This window comes from Hyaena hyaena, unplaced genomic scaffold, assembly GCF_003009895.1.
Source record: "Hyaena hyaena isolate Hyena2069 unplaced genomic scaffold, ASM300989v1 scaffold_606, whole genome shotgun sequence".
Taxonomy (NCBI): domain Eukaryota; kingdom Metazoa; phylum Chordata; class Mammalia; order Carnivora; family Hyaenidae; genus Hyaena; species Hyaena hyaena.
The window spans coordinates 277,126-299,105 of NW_024081238.1; the positions used below are offsets into that span (position 1 = coordinate 277,126).

Sequence of the window (21,980 nt, forward strand, 5' to 3'; positions counted from 1 at the left end):
CATGCTATCCTATTCTCCTTCTCATTAAGAATATTACTACGTCATATAGTTAGTTTTTGAAATATTTTTTTAGTTTCTCATTGTAACATTCTTCAGATTTCATCTCAGAATTTTTTCTTATAATTTTTGTTTGGTCCTAGCCTTACATAGATAACTAAGGGAAAAGTATACTAACTTTGAGAAAAACATGTCTTTGGGATAGAGAAGTTCCCAATCCGATTTCATTCATTTCCAGTTTTTCTCATAAGGAGGGGGTAGATATAGGACATGAATTTTAGTTGGTTCTGTAGAATTTCAGTTAGTTGCCCGAAATGTCCATCAGTTTTACTAGCTCTGACTTTAACAGACCTCTGTATACTTAGTGAAAAAGATATGAAGCATTATGTAAGCTGAAGTTGCATTTTATGGTGGTATTTCTTTAAAGAACACAGTAACCCAGAGTGAGTTTTCAAGCTCTTAGCTCCACATGAATCATCTCAGTGCCTTTATTATGGCGTTTTCTGTAGGGTGACTGCAGATGGCAGCACATTAAACATTGACCGAGCTCTCCCATCCGATGTGGGGAAATATACATGCGTCGCTACTAATCCTGCTGGAGAAGAAGACCGAATTTTTAACTTGAATGTCTACGGTAAATGTGAAATTTCACTCCCTTTCGACTATCCCACCTTAGGAATCTGTCCGTAGAAATGAAGATCCAGCAATAGGTGTCTGGAGCGTTTAGTTTTAAAATCTGTCACTGCTGTTTCCTTTTGGGACAAGAAGCACCAGTATGGACAACTGTAGTTGAAATTATTTGAACTAGTAATACACACCCCACCCATTCTCGCTTTCTCTCTCTCTCTCTCTCTCTCTCTCTCTCTCTCTCTCTCTCTCTCTCTCTCTCATTTTCTGTGGGACATAGTTCCACCTGCAATTAGGGGTAATAAAGAAGAAGCAGAGAAACTAATGGCTTTGGTGGACACTTCAATAAACATTGAATGTAGAGCCACAGGGACACCTCCACCACAGATCAACTGGCTAAAGAATGGACTTCCTCTGCCGCTCTCCTCCCATATCCGGTTGCTCTCAGGAGGGCAGGTTATCAGGTCAGCTTTGATTATGTGCTTTGCTAGACAGATAAAGTCACTGTGACTGTAGGCGCTAACCTCATCTAAATGGAGTTTACAAAGTGCTTTCTCCTAAGTTTTCACTGTTGTTTATTTTTCTCTTTCACTGTCTTTTTAAAAGAGAGGATAACAACCATAAAATTGAAATGGTTTTTTATTCTTACTTAAATGCTCATGTTTTAGTAAACTTGTATCAAACAGGTCTTGCATAGACCGATGTATCTTTCGCATATGTATTTCCAAGACCTACTATTTTAGATAAAACTTTTTATCACAAAATAATAGGAAGATGCCCACTATAATCATGTGATTTTCATGTTAGCATTATTCTTTATTACTGCATATTTGAAAAATATTCACTCTTTAATTATGTTATATTTTTAATGATGTACCGTCAGTGCCCAATCAACTTTGTGGACCAGATTGCATTTGAGGCATCTATATTTTGTGGCAGATAGTTATGACCTTCCTGACTAAAATTTCCCAACATAACTCATACTCTGTGTATACGTCAGAAATATTTTCCTCCTATATGTTGAACGGGATTAAATTATGAAATATTGGGTCAAATTGTTTTTCAGGATTGTGCGAGCTCAGGTGTCTGATGTCGCCGTGTACACTTGTATGGCCTCCAACAGAGCTGGCGTGGATAGTAAGCATTATAATCTTCAAGTTTTAGGTATGTCACAGAGGTGCCCCTAGTACTTTACTGCGTGTCCAATATTAAGCAACAGGCTAATGTTTAGATACTGACATTTTACCAAGACCTGGTAAAATAAGATTTTGCTAACTAGGAAAGAATATGCTTTCTCCCGAAGGGTCCATATATATTGGAACATGCTATCTGCGTGTCAAAATACTATTCTAACCTGGAATTTTGCATTAAGTCAAATCTTAATTTTTTAAAAAAACATTTCGATTGGAACACAAGGGCAAAGTCTTTTCATACAAAGGGAAAGTTCAGAATGTTTTCTAATAATACCAGTGGCACATTTGGAGTATTTAAAATATGAATGAATATGTGCATATGTGTGTTTTTGTGTAGATGGAGAGAGAACTTCAAGCATACCATTTCTGAAATGTTAAGGTTTACTGGTCCAAATCTCTAAATCCCCAAGAACATCTCAGAATAGTTAAGTAACTATTTACTACAGCCTCCAAAAGAATTTTGATGGATTATATAAAACTTACCCTAGAAATTGGTATTGTTTCACTTATTCCATATGCAACAGTTGAAAGTATACTTTTGAAATTATAATATGCATCATAACAAATTAAAAAGACAAACCTAAAAAGTTCAAAAATGGCCACAACTTAAAACAGTTTAATTTTGTGTGTTCTGCAAGAAAACAGTCCTGAGGTTTTGTTGCTAATATTTTGGAAGATTACTATTGAACCTGTCCAAAGCCTGTTTTTATCATAAAGTTAGTAATTATTTATATGCTATTCTAAATTCTATATTTTAATAGGTCATAGAAATACTATAGAACTAACTGAACCCTTAAATTTTTTTTTATCTAAATTGGTCTCAAATTATAATAGATGTGTAAATTTTACCTGTTGTTTTCTATATAGTGCCACCAAGTCTGGACAATGCGATGGGAACAGAGGAGATCACAATTGTCAAGGGTAGTTCTGCCTCCATGACTTGCATTACAGATGGAACTCCAACTCCCAGGATGTCTTGGCTGAAAGATGGCCAGCCTCTGGGTCTTAATACCCATCTGGCAGTAAACACTCAAGGAATGGTTCTACAGCTTGTCAAGGCAGAGACAGAAGATTCGGGAAGGTACATCTGCATTGCCTCAAATGAAGCTGGAGAAGTCAGCAAACACTTTAACCTGAAAGTCCTGGGTAGGTAAACATTCAATGATTGGAAAGCAAGTGACAATAAAGTTTTAGTAAATAAGTTCTTAGAATGTAATTATAAAATAATTCTTAGAATCACTTGCTATGGGGACAAAATTTATAAAAACTTCATTGTATTTCGTATTTCTGTTTTGTAATTTACCTAGGTTTACTCTTTTTAAAAATGTTTTAATGTTTAGTTACTTTTAAGAGAGAGAGAAACAGTGTGAGTGGGGGAGGGGCAGAGAGAGATGGGGAGGCACAGAATCCAAAGCAGGTTCCAGGCTCTGAGCTGTCAGCTTAGAGCCTGCCGTGGGGCTCAAACTCCTGTGAGATCATGACCTGAGCTGTTGGATGCTTAACTGCCTGAGCCACCCAGGCACCTCTACCTAGGCGCCCTTACCTGAAGAATGTTAAATTATTTTGTTTCCCCTCTGTTTAAAAGATGAAAACTCCTACCTGTAAACCATTATTCATTAACAAAGTCATACAACCAATTGTTAAGTCTATTTTTAAGTTTTTTTCAAGAATGAAAACCTCTTGATAAATTGCAATTTGATGGAAAAGCATAATATGTATAGTATGTTCTTTCACACAGTCTTTCCAAATGATCGAATTATAGATTATAGTTATTATCATAGTCATTTCATAGTATACCTCCATTTACCCTTGTGTGTGTTAAAACAAATATTAGAAATGAGTATTACATCATTCTACACACAAACAATTACTATAAAGAGAAAAGACCTCTTTTACATGAAATCAAAGATTTTGACTTTGGAAGAGAAGTGAAGATGAATGAGATGAACTATTTAATAATTTTTTATTTTGGAGTTTTGTTTGTCCACTACAATGTACATAAAACCTCAGACTCCTCACCAAACAAAATGTACGTCACAAGGAACAATAAGAATAATTTTGGCAAGAGGCTCGCCTATGTTTACAGGATGCCCTGTAACCTTTCTCATAGTACCTATACCAACTTAATCATTTGGGTAACGTTAAAAGTCTGCTTCACCCTTAGTTAAGCTCTGTGATGGGCAGTACCCATCTTTCTTATTGCTGTATTCCCAGGATGTAGCATGGCGCTTGACACATGAGATTTATTCATTGGGTTGAATTGAATGGAATTAGATACTGCTAGCTGCATTAAAGGAGGTTTTAACTGTAGAGGGAGGCAGAACACTAAAGAGGAGACCACAGTGTAGATGAGTGTTCCATAGAACAAAGGATGGTAGTAGAGGTGCTACTCCAGGGTGTTTAGAGATAAGAAACACAAAGTGTGCATCTGTCAGGAGGAGTAGAATAACAAATTGCAGTATACCAATTCACAGAGTATCAGGAATAACAAGAGACGGCATAAATGTGATCTTGTACACTGACTATACATTATGTGCCAGGCATGTTTCTAGTCATCATACAACAACTAATTGCTGAACATGTACCATGTATGTGACACATGGCTCGGTCCAATATGTGGCGGTGGGGAAAGAGAGGAAGTATGCTCCTCCCTAGGAATTCAAGAACCCAGCAGCAGAGTCACAGCCCAGAGCATTTCTCAATGTAGAAGACCAAGGAAGAAAATAACAATGATATCGTTAGAATGGTGTACAGAGAACAACCTTCCTAGCTGCAGGGTTTATAAGAATAATATTTTCTTAAAACAGATTGAAAACTAGCTCAGCAGAAAGATGAAAAGTTGCAGCATTTCAACATCTGTTGAAAGCTAATTCCATTAAGAACCTGAAAAACTCTTTACTTGGATCAGCACTACACTCCAACTCTGAAAGGCACCATCCTAACCTGGGGAGCTGCTATTCTTAGCTTAATGCTCTCCACATGGGGGGAGGTGTCATGATGTATTAGTGGTTCTGAAAAGTCGAGTGTAACAAGCATGTTGAAAACAAGGGAACACGCTCATACAAAGTAAAGCTGAGGAGTTTCGACAGGGTCCAGGCTGTGAAGGGATTTGTTGACCACACTGAGAATTTAGTTTTTATCCTAGAACAATGGGAAACCATTAAAAGTTCTAGTAAGTGGAATGCCATGAGTAGAGTTGCAGTTTGACAAGACCGCTCTGAGTGCAGAGTGGAGAGGTACTTGGACGAGGACAAGAGTAGCTTCTGAGAGACTCGTGTATTGTTAGGAGTTGTGTTTGGCTGTGAATAGCAGAGGCTAAGTATGGCAGCTTGAACCACTTAACTTTTGTTTTTCTTGCTGAGTGAGGTGTCTGGAGATAGGCAGTAGTTGCGTTGGCTAACCAGTTCAGATATTTACAGTTCTCTTGACCTTTACATCATGGTTGGTCAGTGATCATGCATTGTCTGCTCACCCCCAGCATCAGTAGATGCAACAACAGAGCAGGAAAAATAGGCAGGGTGAGGAGTGGCTCCTCTAGAGATTTTCTTAGAAGTCCCACAAAACCACTTCGACATATTACTCATTACTCAGAATTGTCACATACCGCTCCATCTACTATCTACTACAGAGGCTAGGAAATGTAGTTTTTAGCACACTGACAGCCCCAACAAAATTGGGATCTGATGTGAAAGAAACATAGATAATATTGGGTGGGCTCCTAGATCCAGGAAAGAGGTGATGTTAGTCCTAGTATTGTAACTCGGGTTAGTAACGGAGTTGAGAGGGAAAGTGAATTTAGAAATGATTGCAGGCAGAAGTAGTAGGATTTACTTGAGGATTCGGACATAGGAGAGTGATGAAGAAGAAGATATCAAGGATGACTCCTGGTTTCTGGTTTCTGTGACTGAATGATTGATAGATCCATCACATAAATGCATTAAATGCTGGAAAAGGACCAGGTTTTGAGGAATAAGATAACAGATTCATTCTGAATACATGTTGAAATTGAAGTAGTGTCCAAACATTTCACCAGAGGCCTTTATCTGATAATTAGATTTATGGGTCTCAAGCTCAAAATCGAGATCTAAGCTAAAAGCATAAGTTCTGGAGTCATCAAAATATGTATACCTCCTATTTTGTCCAAAGTATAAGACATATGAACAAGTTCCAGAATAAAATTGTTCACAATCACTTAACATCTGTAAGATCTGATGACTGGGGTTTGAATCAAGTGGGAGCATAGTGTTTCCATTATGCTGTTGCTGTTTTAAATCTAGTGACTAAACGCTTTTCAGGCTAAAGGCTATGCCTGATTCATCTTTGTATCCACAGTGACAGGCACGTGGTAAATAACCAATAAGTGAAAGGAATAAAGAATTAACTGTAGTCAAATGGAAAATCAGATAAGTGCTTTTGGATACAAACAATATGCTTTGGAAGTTAAAAGGGACACAAATTTTATTGTTGGTGTTGAGAGAATCAAGAAAGGATGTACGGTTCTTACAAATAAATCTAATGACCTTAATGTGACCTTGATAGTACTTGAACATGCTCAGTTAGGGGATGGGGTTATTGGAGGATGTTTCAGTAGAAAGAATCACATTAGTAAAGTCACAGAGCAAGAAAAGACAGGACTTGCTGAGGGAAATAAGAGTCTAATTTGAAGCCCAGGTTACCTGTAAATATATTAAAAGTACATGATGTTCTAAAGATAAATAAAGGCCTTATTGCTGAAGCTTTGGAAGCCATGAGAAGGAGTTATTAATTCAGTAAGCAACATGGAGACACTGAAATATTTTAAGCAAGAAATCTTGGATCATTCTAAAATGCACTTAAGAAAATGGATTTTGACAGCAATACATAAGATGGAGGAAAGCAAAAAAAGAGTGAGTCAGTGGTTAAGAAACTGACTTCTTAATTACAATCTGAAAAGGAGTATAGGTTCAATATATTATCTTTCTACAGAAAGGAAAATGAGGACCATAGGTGGATTTTTTTTTTCTTTTTTTAGTAAGCAGGTTTTAATAATAATACTGGGGTGGTGGGTAATGAGGAGGGCATTTGTACTGAGCACTGGATATTGCATGTCAGTGATGAATCACTGGATTCTACTCCTGAAAACAATATTACCCTATATGTTAACGAACTAGAATTTAGTAAAAGTTTGGAGAAAAAAATACCAAGAGCTGTAGTAGACATTGTAGTAGTAATAACCTTTTAAAAACCTTTAATTACAAAATAAAACCTATTCAGAAACACAAGAGAACTGTGTAGTTTATAGATTATCTCATCGAATGCTCACCATGATCCTATTAGTTAAATAATAGTGCTGTCCCTATTTTAGAGGTTTGCCCAAATGTACTAACCTAATAATTGTTGGAGCCAGGATTCCAAACTCAGGCTCTTTGATTCCAGATGTTCTGCTGTGAGCCTCTGTTCTAAACTCTGTGCCTGATTAAAAAAAAAAAAAAAAAAAAAAGTCTAATCTTTGGAGCTGTCCAACAACTATTTTGGCTGCCTTGTGAAATAGTAAGCTGGAAATGTTCATAGAAAACTTGAATGATCCTTGTATGGAAAGACTGTTTTAAAGGGATTCCTAAACTCAAGACTACTTGGACTAAGGAACGTTAACGTTTCTTCCAAGTGTTTAGATTCTTTAACATCCTCTTGAGAAAGGTAATTTAGAAATATAAATAACAAAAAAGGAAATGATTTCTGCCCAGACCTAACAAATGTGTTTTATGCAGAAATCGTCTCCAAATGTAACTATTTTTTTTTCTTCTGCTTAGTCATCGTTTCCTCTTAAAGTTCTGCACGGAAAAGATGATAAAATTCCACAACATTTGCCTGTTGCTTTAAACAATAGATATTTAGAAGGTACAAAACCATACTGCTATGTTTAAGTATGTCTCCTTAAACAATGGTACAAGATGGATTTAGTTTTTATTGTCTTCAAACCTTTGCAGTTGGGTAAGACTACTCTAATTATCTGAAACCCAAATGCTGAGCTATAATTACCTTTCCATTTACTTCATGATCTATGGTAGGCATGATCCATCCCTCTTAAAATAGTGCCAGTGACAATGGGTAATAATGTGTAGGCATTATTTTGTTATCTTTGTTTTAACCAATTTATATGAACATAAATTTGAGTTGAATTTTCTTTTAAAGTTTTTCTAATCAGCACTATTTTATCAAACTGCAAGTTTATTTTGTTGTTTTTAATCCCCTTTAAATAGAACCACCTCATATCAATGGATCTGAAGAAGCTGTAGAGATATCAGTGATTGCTAATAATCCACTTGAACTTAAATGCTTTGCTTCTGGAATCCCAACTCCTAAAATTACCTGGATGAAGGATGGAAGGCCCCTCCCACAGACTGATCAGATACAAACTCTTGGGAGTGGAGAGGTCCTTCGAATATCTAGTGCCCAGGTAAGCGTCAAAGTCAAAAGTTATTTTATCCTGGGTTAAACCTCTCACTTGCTCATGGAGAAATTATGTTTTTGAATCCAAATCTCAGATACAAAACAAATCCAAAACCACAGATATCTCTCTCTCTCCCTCCCTCTCTCTCTCTCTCTCTAACCTTAAAAGGGTAAATTGGTTCTATGGTATGCCTGATTGTGTAGACACAAGGTAGCATGACTAAAAGGAAGCAGTAGAAGTATCATATTAAACTCGAAAGAAAGCAAGATATTTAATTTCTGCAAGTTTTTCTGAGTGCTGTAAGTGATAATATATTCCCTGAAGCTCTTAATTTGTGCCATGCAGCCCTTTACAAAACTGGCAAAAAAACAATCCAACATATATACATATGAGGTCTCAAAGAACATTTCTGGTCTCCAGAATGAACTAGGAGACCTACAAATGTGAACACAGAACACATGCAATTTTCCAATAAATTCAGGAAAATTGACTGTTCCTTTATTTTGTGTTTAAGGAAATTCATCTGAAATGTAAATATATTCAAGAGAAGTATGTCTGGGACATCTTATTAGAACAATCTTCTGTTTTACTAACAAAGTCAAACCTTATATTAGTTATTCTCTATCTGTGCCTTGGAGATACAAATAGTAATAATCCCTAACTCTTACCCTTGAGGATTTCAGAGATCATCTCACATGACGTGCCTAGACTGGTGCCATAGGCATGTAATCGTGTTACGTAGAGTTCGATGGAATTTTTGTTTTTCCTGCTGTTGTTAATATCACAATCATTGTTCCTTTAAACCTGGAATAACAAATTATTTAATTATATTCTGTGTGCTTTTTCAGTGAGAAAAGAGGAAGGAAAGGGAGCTGGGAAAAGAGAGCTAAGCATTATAAATTGTCTACTGTGTCAGTCCTACGTTCAGCTCTTGGCTCTGTCACACCAGTGATTCTATGATGACTGTGTGAGGCAATGTCTTTATTTCCAGTCTACACAGCCAGAAACAGGCACAGAGAGATTAAGTATTTGCATACCAAGTTCACTGATAGAGCTGGGTCTCAATCCTACATTGGGTTCAAAAGTCTTACCAGTGGAACTCGGCACGTTTCTCGTTTCTAATATCAAGGAGAAATTGCCTTCTATTCCCCTGTTTTCTCTCCATCAAACATTGCAATAACTCAGAGGAAATTCAAGTTAAACTGTCAAACCAGTTACTGAAGGAAAACCCTTGAATGTTATCATTTCAACAGATAAAGGAGCCAAAAGAATTTTGTAACATAAAGAGACAGGAAACTGTGTGGAATAGAATTATACATAGAATTCTATTATATAGAAACATTACATAGTTGAAACATTATATAGTTGAGTTATAACAAAAGGAGACAAAGATGCCACAGAATGTAAGATGGTGCCATGCATGCACTAGCTATTGTGGAGAATACAAACATAATACATAAAACATGCCTCAGCCTTCCAGAAGTTTCCAGGTGTCTAGAGGATCTAAAACTACACACATGATAAAATTAGGAAAAGAAACAATAAAAAAACATTCAAGACATTTACAAAGTAGAAAATTAAATATTATCAAGTCCCAAGACTGATCTTGGTTCTGCTGCTCCTCTGTGTTTTCACAACATTTTGTACATATCTGTGTTATAGCACTTATTACATTAAATTTCACTTATCTGAACTTTGTCTTTTCGTGTATGCAACTGTAATAGATAGCTATGACTGGCACATAGTACATGCTTTGCCATTCCAAATTGTGTGGTAGAAACAAGAGCTTCCTAAAATATCTTCCATCAAATGCTAGTTCTGTGAGTTACTCCACTGCGGGAAATTCTGTGACCAAGTACAGCTGGAAAACTTTATATCCTATACCTTCCTCCCCTTTATGAACCGTAGTGCTTGTCAACAATTCTACAAAATACTGCTCTAGAGAAATCTGATTAACTGTAACTTTTCAAACCCTCTATAAACAGAACACAGTTTAGAAAATGTAGCTAAAAATAATGACATAGGCATCCAGAAGGGCACAGGTTGTGAGGAAATATTTATTGGAGGAGGTAAGACTGAAGAGTAGACATGAGTGATGGTTCAAGTTTGGTTAAGTCAAAAACAATTGGGGGCAAGCAATATTAATTGGGAATAAAATGAGTTGGTAGAGATAAGTTGATTTTTAAAGGTCTTAGACATTTGATGGGAAATTCACAAATTATTCTCTAGGCAGTGGTACATCATTTTGAGTTCTTCATTGAAGGACTATGTGAGTGTCATTCTTCTTAAAGTTGTGTTTAAGTATTTTTGCAAATGGACTAGTCTTAAATTTTTTCAAAGGAGTTTTTGCAGCCTACAAAAAATTTTTTCCATAACTTATAAAGTCAATTTTGAATGCAAGAACTCAAAAATTCACAATATGCTAGGAATGTTCAAGTAGTAAAAATAAATGAAAACAGGATTTTTCTGCTTTTCCAAAATACATTTTTCACAGAAGTAAGATCATCTGTTTTCCAGAGTATATTTTATGCGTACATAAGCATGGGCTGTGTCTACACAATGTCAAACATATGAAGGAAGGCTCACACTTTCAGTGGAAAGTATGCACAGGGTTTTTAAAGAAATGTTTCTGCTTTTAGTCAGATACTAGTAGATTATTCTGTCAGTCTGACACTATTTACAACTGGATTACATAATATAGCTTTTGTTTCACCATGTTTACCAAAGGTAGATTCAAAATGTGGTATTAATATACATTATTTAAATGACCTATATTTTATTTGTTGACTTAAGTTGTATTTTTTTTCTTCAGGAAGATGCCCATTGAGCTTTTAGGTCTATCATTTAAATCCATAAATACTAATTGGTTCAGTAAACATGGTGTATCTAGCCTGTGATATATGGTGCGGGGTCCTACATATAGCTGCCTTTTCTGTGATCATGAAATATACCTAACATGCAAAGGTTCTGAGATCAAATATTGAAACCCTCTTAAAACACAGTTTCATATATGATAGAGACACCATGCAGTGCTCACTACCAGGGTACTAATCACAAATGTTAAAACAGTTTATTAAATTTTAATTGTGCTCTCTTAAATGATACATTGCTTCATGTGAGACTTTTGTATTCATTCTAGTGAATACTTGTCACTGAAACTGGCAAGTTAGCATCGTGTAATTCACTTCTTTGGATTTTGCAGGTGGAGGATACAGGAAGGTATACGTGTCTGGCGTCCAGTACTGCAGGCGATGATGATAAAGAATACTTAGTGAGAGTACATGGTAAATTTGGCAAAATCTCCTGCAATCTATCATAGGCCTAATTAGAAGCCATAATTTGTGGAACATGGGCAACTCCACAGCACATCATAAGATATGTTTATGCATGAGGAAATATGTAGTTTGCAAATCTGATTCTTATATTTGGCTGATCAAGTCCTTCTTGAAAATACTTCAGTGGACTTTTTGACTTATTTATTTTTGTTCCTGCACAAAATAATTCATAGCTGTTGATTTACAATCATAGAATATAAATTACGATAAAGAAATTGTCACCCAATCTTACCACATAAAGGTCCTTTTGCATACAGATGTTTTGTCGCAGAAATGTATCATACAGCATGTAGTATTTAACTTCATTTTCATCTCAATGGTATGGTGAACATGTTTTCTTGTCAAAACATAATTTTATAACAAATTTTAGTAATGACCTAGTGCCCCATTTTATAAATATGTCATTTATTCAATCCATTCCCTATTTTTGGATATTTAAGCTGTTCTATTCTCACGAGTATAAGCAATACTGTTATAGACATCTTTGGGCATATATATTGGCCTGTTTCCTTAATTACTTTATTTTGATAAATTTCTGTAAGTACACTTGCTTGATAACGCGTGCGCGCGCGCGCACACACACACACACACACACACACACTTAAGGCTTTGAAATTTATTGCCAAATTACCTTCTGGAAAAGTTGGGCCATTTAAACTCTGGCCAATATATTTATTTCAACATAGAGATGGGAATTACTCTTTATGGAAAGGAACATTTAAAAAACCAAATAGAAATATTTATTTCACTCTCATAGCCTAGATGACCAGGCAATGCAAATTGTTTGTTATTTAGGAAACCCCCCTTCTCTTACCAGCCCTACACACAAATAAGCCTGCCATTAGTTGACAAGTCACCTTAAAGGATACATTTCTGGGGCGCCTGGGTGGCTTAGTCGGTTAAGCATCCGACTTTCGCTTGGGTCATGATCTCGCGGTTCGTGGGTTCGAGCCCCGCGTCGGGCTCTGTGCTGACTGCCAGCTCAGAGCCTGGAGCCTATTTCAGAGTCTGTGTCTCCCTCTTTCTCTGACCCTCCCCTGCCCACGCTGTCTCTCTCTCTCCTAGAAATAAAAAAAAATATTAAAAAAAAAAAAAAAAAAAAGAACCTGACTTTTGTTCAGGTCGTGATCTCACAGTTCCTGAGTTCTAGCCCCATGTCAGGCTCTCTGCTGTCAGTACTTCAGATCCTTGCTTGCACTCTCTTTCTCTCTCAAAAATAAAACATTTTAACAAAAAGATAACATTTCTGAATATTGAGAAAGTATATACATTTCTGTATGTTATAATGGACTGACCTTCATTTATTAGTTTTGAAATCTGGGATTCAGAGAAATCATTACCAAGTGTGGAAACTGGATAAGAAATCCTTTCTTTGTGCCTTAGTTTCTTGACCTGTTAAATGGTGATAGTAATGTGATTATATTACTTATTCTGTCATCCATGTGATTCTTGGAAGAATGTCATTACTCTGTGTGTGAAGGTACAGAGTGGGGCTTAAAACAAAGGCCACTATTTGTAATCATCTGTACCATAAATTGAATGTAGAACATTTTAAGCTTATGCCTCTTATTTTACATAACAGAAGTAAAACCTAAGATAAGGCAGATCATTTAGTATCTTGTTTATTGAAAGCCTCTGACATGTTTGTTCTCACACCTAGTGCCCCCTAATATTGCTGGGCCTGCTGAGTCCCAGGATCTCACTGTGTTACGGAACAGACAAGTGACATTGGAATGCAAATCGGATGCAGTGCCCCCACCTGTAATCACTTGGCTTAAGAATGGAGATCGGTTACAGGTAAATCCTCCTAAATTCCACAAATCCATTTTGAGGAAAAAATCAGCTGAAGAGTCTTTGCTAGGTAGGCAAAGCCAAACAACATGAGGCTATTGTTATTCAACATTGAGGGAGTGGGCATGAGATCTTTTAATCAGCCTTCTTTTTCTCAACCTTTGCCTGGGTAGGTAATACCTAGTCATGGCTCAAAAGACAGGTATTTTGATAAAGACACTCTGTAAATGGGCCCAAGTATGTATCTCCTGGAGTCCATGGATTAAACTGGATTTGAAACACTCAGCTATTTCTTTATGAGAGGGAAGAAATCATCTGAGTCTCAAAAGAACTGACCCGTCCTACTAAGTGTCTTGGGCAAACCTTTTACTGAATTTATCTGGAATAAACCAGGACCTCAGGAGGAACTCCCAGAATCTAGGTGATACCCTTGGATGCCAGAAATATAGGACTGGACCCCTTGAAGAACTCACTGACTGGCTTTCGAAAGCTTCCCACTCTCATGTGATATCTGTCTGCTGTCATTGAGTGTCATAGCCCAGGATCCTAAATTGCCTTTTAGCTGTTGGTTCAAAGCCTTGACTTTGAATGCTCTGATTGTTCCTATCCTAGTCAGTAGTTATGCTTTTTTCCCCTTTTGTTCCTCTCCATCCTGTTAGTATAACTTACTGTGCTAATTGTGTCTAATTATAAAAGAAGAGTAAGTCCCTTAACACCTAAGGCAGAAGAACATCTACCACCACCAAACCACACCAAGGGACCAAAAGCAGACTGGATTCTAACTGGGAGTTGCTTACATGCTAAATTATCATGGGTATCACTTAACGTTAATGTGCCTCAGTTTCTCTATTGTGCCCCTACTATAATGATAGGCACTATAATTGCTGCTGGAGAAGTCTTCACCCTCAAGAAGCTCACAGACTACTTGAAAAGAAATGCAAATAAATCAAAGATTATAGCATGGATACAACTCATATGTTAGAGTGACATATAGTATTTATGAAAACAGAAGAGAAGTTAGTAACTCAGACTTCAGGGTAAGGGACAGCTCACAGGAGCCTCTTGGAAAGGGTAAATTCAGTTTTAAATGATGAGTAGATGTTGGGTGAGAAAGAAAAGGGGAATCCTAATGATAGATAATGGCATCTTCCAAGCCATTTCAGGAAAAGGAATGCAAGTAGCTTGGTGTGGCTGAGGGAGACTTTGATTAAAATCCTTTGATGATTCCTCATAGATTTCAGTATTCAGGTTAAACTACCCAACTTAGCTCACAAGACCTTTCATGCTCTGACATTTTCTCCGTAGTTTTATTTACTTAAAGCTATCAGGTGTTCAGATAGAGACTGAGTGAATGTTGATGATAGAGACATTTAGACTAATCCCAGCTATGATCAAGTGATGTCAGTACTGGGACAGGGTGAGTTCAACAATTATGAAAAAAAGATGAATTCAGTTTCAAGTATTTTGAGTTTCAAGACTTATATATTATCCAAGTGGATTTTCTAAAACGTACTAAGAAATATGGGTCCCTATTTCATCAAAAACATCTTTGACTTGGTAGTCCTCTGTGCTACGACCAGTTGTTGAAGCCATAGGTTTATATGAAGTTGACCAGAAAGCATACAGTGTGAGAAAAATCTGTAAATGAGAAGAGAGTGTAAGGCAACACTGATAAGTACAAGGTGAGCAAAGGAAGAAGAGAAGAAGAACAGAATTGAGAAGGAGGACTCAGAGAGATAGGATTCAGTACAGGAGACAGTGGTGTACTAAAAGCCAAAGAAAAGAGAGGGAATGGTTAGCAGAGACCATGCTAAAATACAAATTAAGTTGTGTACATGATTTTGGCAATACACAGAAATAATTAAAGATCTGAACAATGGTTCTTCAATAGAGTAATCAGAGGAGAAGGTAGGTAGGTTACCATTGTTGGGAGAGTTAAGGAAAAAGACAGAATGGAAATAATTGTGGGCTATTCTTTATATAAAAGACTAGCATATGTAAGAGATTGAAGATACAAGAGAGAGAAAGAGAAGTTTATAGACAACATGTGTTGGATGGAGAAGGAATGGGACCCTGGTCACAGGTGAAGAAATCACCCTTGGACAGAAAGGCTGACCTTTTTCCACAGGGATGGGAAGATAGAAAGGAAGGTTTACATTCATATGTAAGGGAGGAGGAGGAGAGAACTGCAGGCGCAGGGCTTTGATTTTCTACATGGAGTAGGAAGCAAGATCATTGACTGAGAATGAGATGCTGTCTGAAGAAAGAAGTCAAATTTGGAAGAATCACTGGTGGCCAATGGAAAGAGACCAGAGAAAATTGTAGGAGACTTGAGGCGTTAGCAGAACTTACTGATATTCATGGAACAAAGACATTATTAAGAATCAACTCTGATGTTTTTATTAGCCTGAAACCCTGCTATACCCATATAAAAAAGTTAAAAATAGATATTTTATAGAACTTACCATATATGTTTAAGAAATCACTTACTCTCATCAGAGGTAATAACGTTTTATCACTAATAGCCCCTATAGCAATGAAAGGCCTAAAGAAAATACGTGACCTTATAAAATAAAGAGCTGAATTGCATATTTTAGTATGAACAATGCTTTTCATTAGAAATATATAGTTAGCCCCTGAACAACATAGAGGTGAGAGGCACTAACCCTTCCATGTAGTTAGAAATATGCCTATACATTTTGACTCCTCCCCCAAATTTTACTACTAATCCATTGACCCAAAGCCTTACCAATAACACAGCCAATCAACATATATTTTGTATGTTATATATGTTCTCTATTTTTACATAAATAAGCTAGAGAAAAGAACACATTACTAACAAGGTCATAAGGAAGATACAATATATGTACAGAACTGAATTATATTTATCAAAAAAATCTACATGTAAGTGGATCCATGCAGTTCGAAGGTCAATGGTATATCTATCTGGGGCAGAGCCCATGTGACAGAAAAATCTTATTTAGGCCACCCCTGAAGTAGTTCCTTCTTTGATGCAACCAGAAAATAGCAGTCTTTGATGCTACCTGGAAATTTTTAATGATTATGAATATCATGCATCTTTATACAGAATTGTTTACATCTATTTTCCCAATTGGACTTAGTAGCAGAAACTTGGTTTCATTGTCACTATATTTTCATAATTCTTGTTCCCATACCTGGACACAAAATAAATACTTAACAAATATTTGTAGGTTAAAATCATTTATTTACTTATTTTTAAAATGTTAAAGGACCACTGTTTCCTAGAAGTTAAGCAAAGTTAATTTAAGTCATGACGCTTTCAGTTGTAAATGACAGAATGGAACTCAAACCAACTTAAAAATCATTTAACAGCATTTATTACCTACAGTGATTGGTGATCTTAGGTTTCAGGTCTTAGGTATTACTAGATCCAGAGATTCTTCTCACATAATCGAGCATCGATGATATTCTTCCTCTGAATCTCAATTCTGCTTGCTTTGATTCAGAGCAGGCTGTCCTCACATGATCAGACCACACCAGGCTGTCCGTCCTCACTACCAGATACCAATAAAAAGAATGTCTTATTCCCCAGCACTTCCAGCACAGTCCTGCAGAGGGCTCTCGGGGGCCCAGCTGCCCATCCTTGAAAGGATCATTGTGGCCAGGAGAACTGGGAAGGTGGATTGTGCCCTTGCCTTAGTTAGGCACACATAGAAGATGTGGTTTATCTATACCATGGAATACTACATGGCAATGAGAAACAATGAAATCTGGCCATGTGTAGCAACACGGATGGACCTTGAGGGTGTTATGCTGAGCGAAATAAGTCAGGCAGAGAAGGACAAGTATCATATGTTTGCACGTATAGGAGGATTAGGAGGAACTTAACGGAGGAACAAGGGGGAGAAGAAGGGGGGAAATGGTGAGGGAAAGGGAGAGAGGCAAACCATGAGAGACTCTTGAATGCTGACAAAAACTGAGAACTGATGGATGTAGGGGGGAGGGGGGATGGGCATGGAGGAGGGCACTTGTGGGGATGAGCACTGGGTGTTATATGGAAACCAACTTGACAATAAACTATTTGTAAGAAAAAAAAAAAAGAAAGAAATAGTTCCCAAGGGGTTTGGATCCCGGGATAACAGTCGGGGGAGCAGACAAAACATAATGGAAGAGAGGCAATCCGCAGTTCACTATAGTTCCTTTTTGCTGTTATAAATATAGTAACATTTTATTCTCTTTTCCGGACATTTTAATGGTAAATTTTACTTGCGGAATCCAGGCAAGCCCTCGGGTACGAATCCTCTCTGGAGGGAGATACTTGCAAATTAATAATGCAGATCTAAGTGATACAGCCAATTATACTTGTGTGGCCAGCAACGTTGCAGGAAAGACTACAAGAGAATTTCTTCTCACTGTAAATGGTAAGAAAGTTAGCCATTGTTTCACGATTTAAAAATTTAGCCAAGGGCATTCAAAGAAACGATAACACTTTTATTTCTTATGGGCACACTAAATGAATTCTTGTGGTTAACTTATTTTTTGAAAAAGACAACATGTAGTATTTGTATTATGGCTATATTCAAATGCTATTTCAAAAAAATTAAAGGTACATTATCTTAGAGGATCATATATTTCCAATTGTTATCAGTATATCCTGATGTCCTGTATCATTCAGATCAGAGCCATTGAGAAAGTTACACTAAATCTCTGGATGACAGGTGGTCCATTGTTTAGCTCACCTTTATTGATGCTGGTGTTGGGTGCTACAGAGACTGCCACAGTACTGTGGTTTTCTCAAATATAAAATCTAAACATTACAATTTGTCAATTTGGGGGGGTTATAACATAGGCTTTTCTCCCATACTAGTGTCTTTGGTTAATATATGAAGCTTTACAGAATACTGGGTGACCTACACAACTAATATCTCTAATACCAAAGTTAAAATCCGAGTTTTCTATTCCCACATCAACTCAACGATTAATAAAATACATACTCTGAGACTTGCATGATTAATCACAGATGTGCTTTTCATTAGACCAGCCCACTTTCTGTTCTTTATTTAAAGTGAAGCTGTTCCAGTGTTAACATTCCCTGACCATTATTTGGCCAAAGAGAAATAAGAAATATCATTTTTAATTTGCATCAGACCAGAGCTAATTTTTATTCAAGCGTCTCTCCTGGAAAGCCAGATTTCACACACCGTATCAAGGATTTAAAACCTCCTTTCCCCCCATCTGTGCTTTATTTTTCAACACAGAAAATCTTGAGTAAGACTTTAGGAATTAAACCCCAATTCTATTTATACTAACCAGAATTAGCCACAGGCAAAGCTGTACCTTTGACTCAAAGCTAACCTTGTATTACCTTTTCAGAGTCTTAGTTTGGGTCGTGTTATTAATATGAATGAAGTTTTCCACATGCCTTTCTTGCACAGCTCCCCCAAACATAAAGAGCGGCCCCCAGAGTCTTGTCATTCACTTAAATATGTCGGCTGTATTGGAATGCCTTGCTGAAGGTGTGCCGACCCCAAGGATAACATGGAGAAAGGATGGAGCTGTTCTATCTGCAAGTCACGCAAGGTAACAATTCTGGGGAAGGTTGAAAAATACTAACGGAAATATAAATTCTTGAATCTTTTTTTCCAATGTTTTATTTTGGTCTTCTTATATTTAATATTGGTGTCTTCATCTTCATATGAGAATCAACACATACTATTTTAAAAGCATAATCGTAAGGCTTATGTCCAAAGCTTAATGATTATAATTCATCCAAGAGCACAAGTCCATCTGCTATGCACCTTTGCAGAATATCCCTTTTTTTCCACCCAGGGTATTGCAAATTTCTAAAGCAGGAAAAAAAACAAAAACAAAAACAAAAAAGGATTTAACTATAAGTCTTGTAAAATACTCTCAGTCAAAATGCAAATAATCAGAAAAGACTGATTCCAGGGACCTTGCTTGTGATCTTTCTTGTAGATACTCCATCTTGGAAAATGGGTTCCTTCATATCCAGTCAGCACATGTCACAGATACCGGGCGATATTTGTGTATGGCTAGCAATGCTGCTGGAACAGACCGTAGGCGAATAGACTTACAGGTCCATGGTAAATATACTTCTATGAATGGCATCTAATCTTTGGGTTAAATGCTCTTCCATAGCCTAAACCAGTGAGATCATAAAGACTTTGATATCCAGGACTATGTAAATGTACCACACTCTCTTGCGAACAGGTAAGATCCATATTTTCTCCTCATTGTAGCCAGCGCCATCACAACACTCTTTAAATTCATAGAGCCTTACTGTGTTTGTAACTATGGGGCAGGTTACCAGTGATTAATTTCAGTCCGGCAGAAATACTTCAGATGGCACACTATTTGCTGAATGCATCTCCCTCTTACTTGTTGACTTTGTTTTAGTCCCTCCATCCATTGCTCTGGGTCCTACCAACATAACTGTAACGGTCAATGTTCAAACTACTCTGGCTTGTGAGGCTACTGGGATACCAAAACCATCAATCAGGTGGAAGAAAAATGGGCATCTTCTTAATGTGGATCAAAATCAGAATTCGTACAGGTAAGGAGTAATTTAATTGAAAACTCTCACCTACTATTTAGAAACATAATTTTAAAAAGAAGTAACATTTCGGGGCACCTGGGTGGCTTAGTCGGTTAAGCGTCCGACTTTCGCTTAGGTCATGATCTCGCGGTTAGTGGGTTCGAGCCCAGCATCGGGCTCTGTGCTGACTGCCAGCTCAGAGCCTGGAGCCTGTTTCAGAGTCTGTGACTCCCTCTCTCTCTGACCCTCCCCTGTTCACGCTGTCTCTCTCTCTCTCTCCTAGAAATAAATAAAACATTAAAAAAAAAAAAAAGTAACATTTCATCTCTATCAATGGGGACAGCATATGCATATATATATAAAGTCTGAAGAATTAACTAGTAGATAGAGTATATACTTTTTCTTAATGTGAAATTAGTTTCTCAACCTAAAAGCTTTTTTTGAATTATAGGATCAACTTCTCCATTCATAAGCCCTATGGATGGAGGTCAGAGAGATCTACAAGATTAGATTCCTATTCTGCTTTGTTTTTTAGCACCTTTTAGAATTTTATAAAGACAAAAAATTAAAACATCATTTGGTATAAAAGAAAAACCGTTCTGTAAAATTAATACTAGCTGTAGCTGTAGAATAAAAAATAAAATTCTGAGCCTTGAAATACAACTTAGGTATTTGATAGCATGTCGGGGGGAGGGAACACGTCATTTTCTCCAATTTTTTACATTCTTCCGGCTTTACTTCCATTAGCTCGTAATATGATAGTGTATGTTTTTTAAAAGCTAACCAGTAAATCACTGGGAATTTCTGACGTTTTAGATGAACATCGTTTCTTATATCTCAGTTAAGTTAATGGATATCTTGTCAAAGGGTTTGCCATGATACTAAAAACAAATGTCCTTATAGGTCTACTTTGACAACAATTGCTTCTGATACATCAGGAAATATGAAACTAGGAGTTTCACTTGGAATTCTCTTGTTTATCTCTCTTTCTCAACCTTTTAATCTTTGGGTACCAGGAGTCTAGTGACTTAAAGATATATACTATGTGGAAACTACACAATATCGTTGAATAAAAAAGCATGTCACATGTATTCCCATTAAAGCAAATTGTTTTTATTCCATCAGCACACACTTTGAAGTAAGAAAATAAATATTTTATGTAGATTTACTTAGAATAATATACGTATACTTATTAAAGCTCCTAAATATTTGAAGTGATCCAGATCATTTTGGTTTTTAATTGATTAGACATTAGGGAAAAGACTTATTGATGTATGTGCTGTGCATCCCTAAGATGTCCAGCATATGCAAGTAGACATGTGAAATAGGGAAACCTGCAAGACAGACAGAGTTGCAATTGTGAAATTTAGAGACAGTTTATGTGAAGCAGTTGAGATGATGCCAGAATGTATTCAATGTTCAATAAACAATAGCTATCATCATTTTAGCTATATATAAACAATAGCTATAATACATTTTACTGTATTTCAAAATTAGGAGAGCATGGTTGATCATGACAGAAGCATTCAGAAAATGCAAGGTGCCCTCTTTGAACAATCCACCCAATTGCTTCCTGTAAATCTCAAGGTTAGGCTCTATTAGCCATTGCCCATATCACAAAGTCTGATATATGAAGTATCAGAGAGACTCCTCATTTTAACATGAGGAAAGAATTCCATTTCCCTTAGTTCACAAGATGGTACCATGTTGAACCAACATTTATGAAAAATGATATACAGTACATCAGTGCTTTGAAATCTTTCTTCTAGGCTCCTTTCTTCAGGTTCACTAGTAATTATTTCCCCTTCTGTGGATGATACTGCAACCTATGAGTGCACCGTGACAAATGATGCCGGAGAGGATAAAAGAACTGTGGATCTCACTGTCCAAGGTACTGGCTTACTGTATGGATTGACAGTTGCTATCAGGATACATTTCATCATTCCACTAGTTCACAAGAGGGCTTCCTTTTCCACTCATCTAACATTCACTTACAGTGTAGGAACAGAAAGATGTATGATAAGGATTTGGAAATTTGGAGGAGCTGAAAATGTGTACTTTCTTTTTGT

General features: G+C 36.8%; 1 protein-coding gene across 1 annotated transcript in view; it reads left to right on the forward strand.

Moving 5' to 3' along the window:
* Positions 1–21,980, forward strand: part of HMCN1 (hemicentin 1) — a gene marked incomplete at its 5' end in the record, with an annotated part of 345,453 nt that overhangs the window by 255,199 nt on the left and 68,274 nt on the right. Inside the window, 12 exons of the mRNA XM_039257197.1 lie at positions 507–631; positions 905–1,088; positions 1,691–1,788; positions 2,685–2,963; positions 8,057–8,253; positions 11,450–11,531; positions 13,243–13,379; positions 17,635–17,776; positions 18,791–18,935; positions 19,332–19,459; positions 19,773–19,929; positions 21,681–21,802. Coding sequence (XP_039113128.1) covers positions 507–631; positions 905–1,088; positions 1,691–1,788; positions 2,685–2,963; positions 8,057–8,253; positions 11,450–11,531; positions 13,243–13,379; positions 17,635–17,776; positions 18,791–18,935; positions 19,332–19,459; positions 19,773–19,929; positions 21,681–21,802 — 1,796 coding nt within the window. The remainder of the gene's footprint in view (positions 1–506; positions 632–904; positions 1,089–1,690; positions 1,789–2,684; positions 2,964–8,056; positions 8,254–11,449; positions 11,532–13,242; positions 13,380–17,634; positions 17,777–18,790; positions 18,936–19,331; positions 19,460–19,772; positions 19,930–21,680; positions 21,803–21,980) is intronic.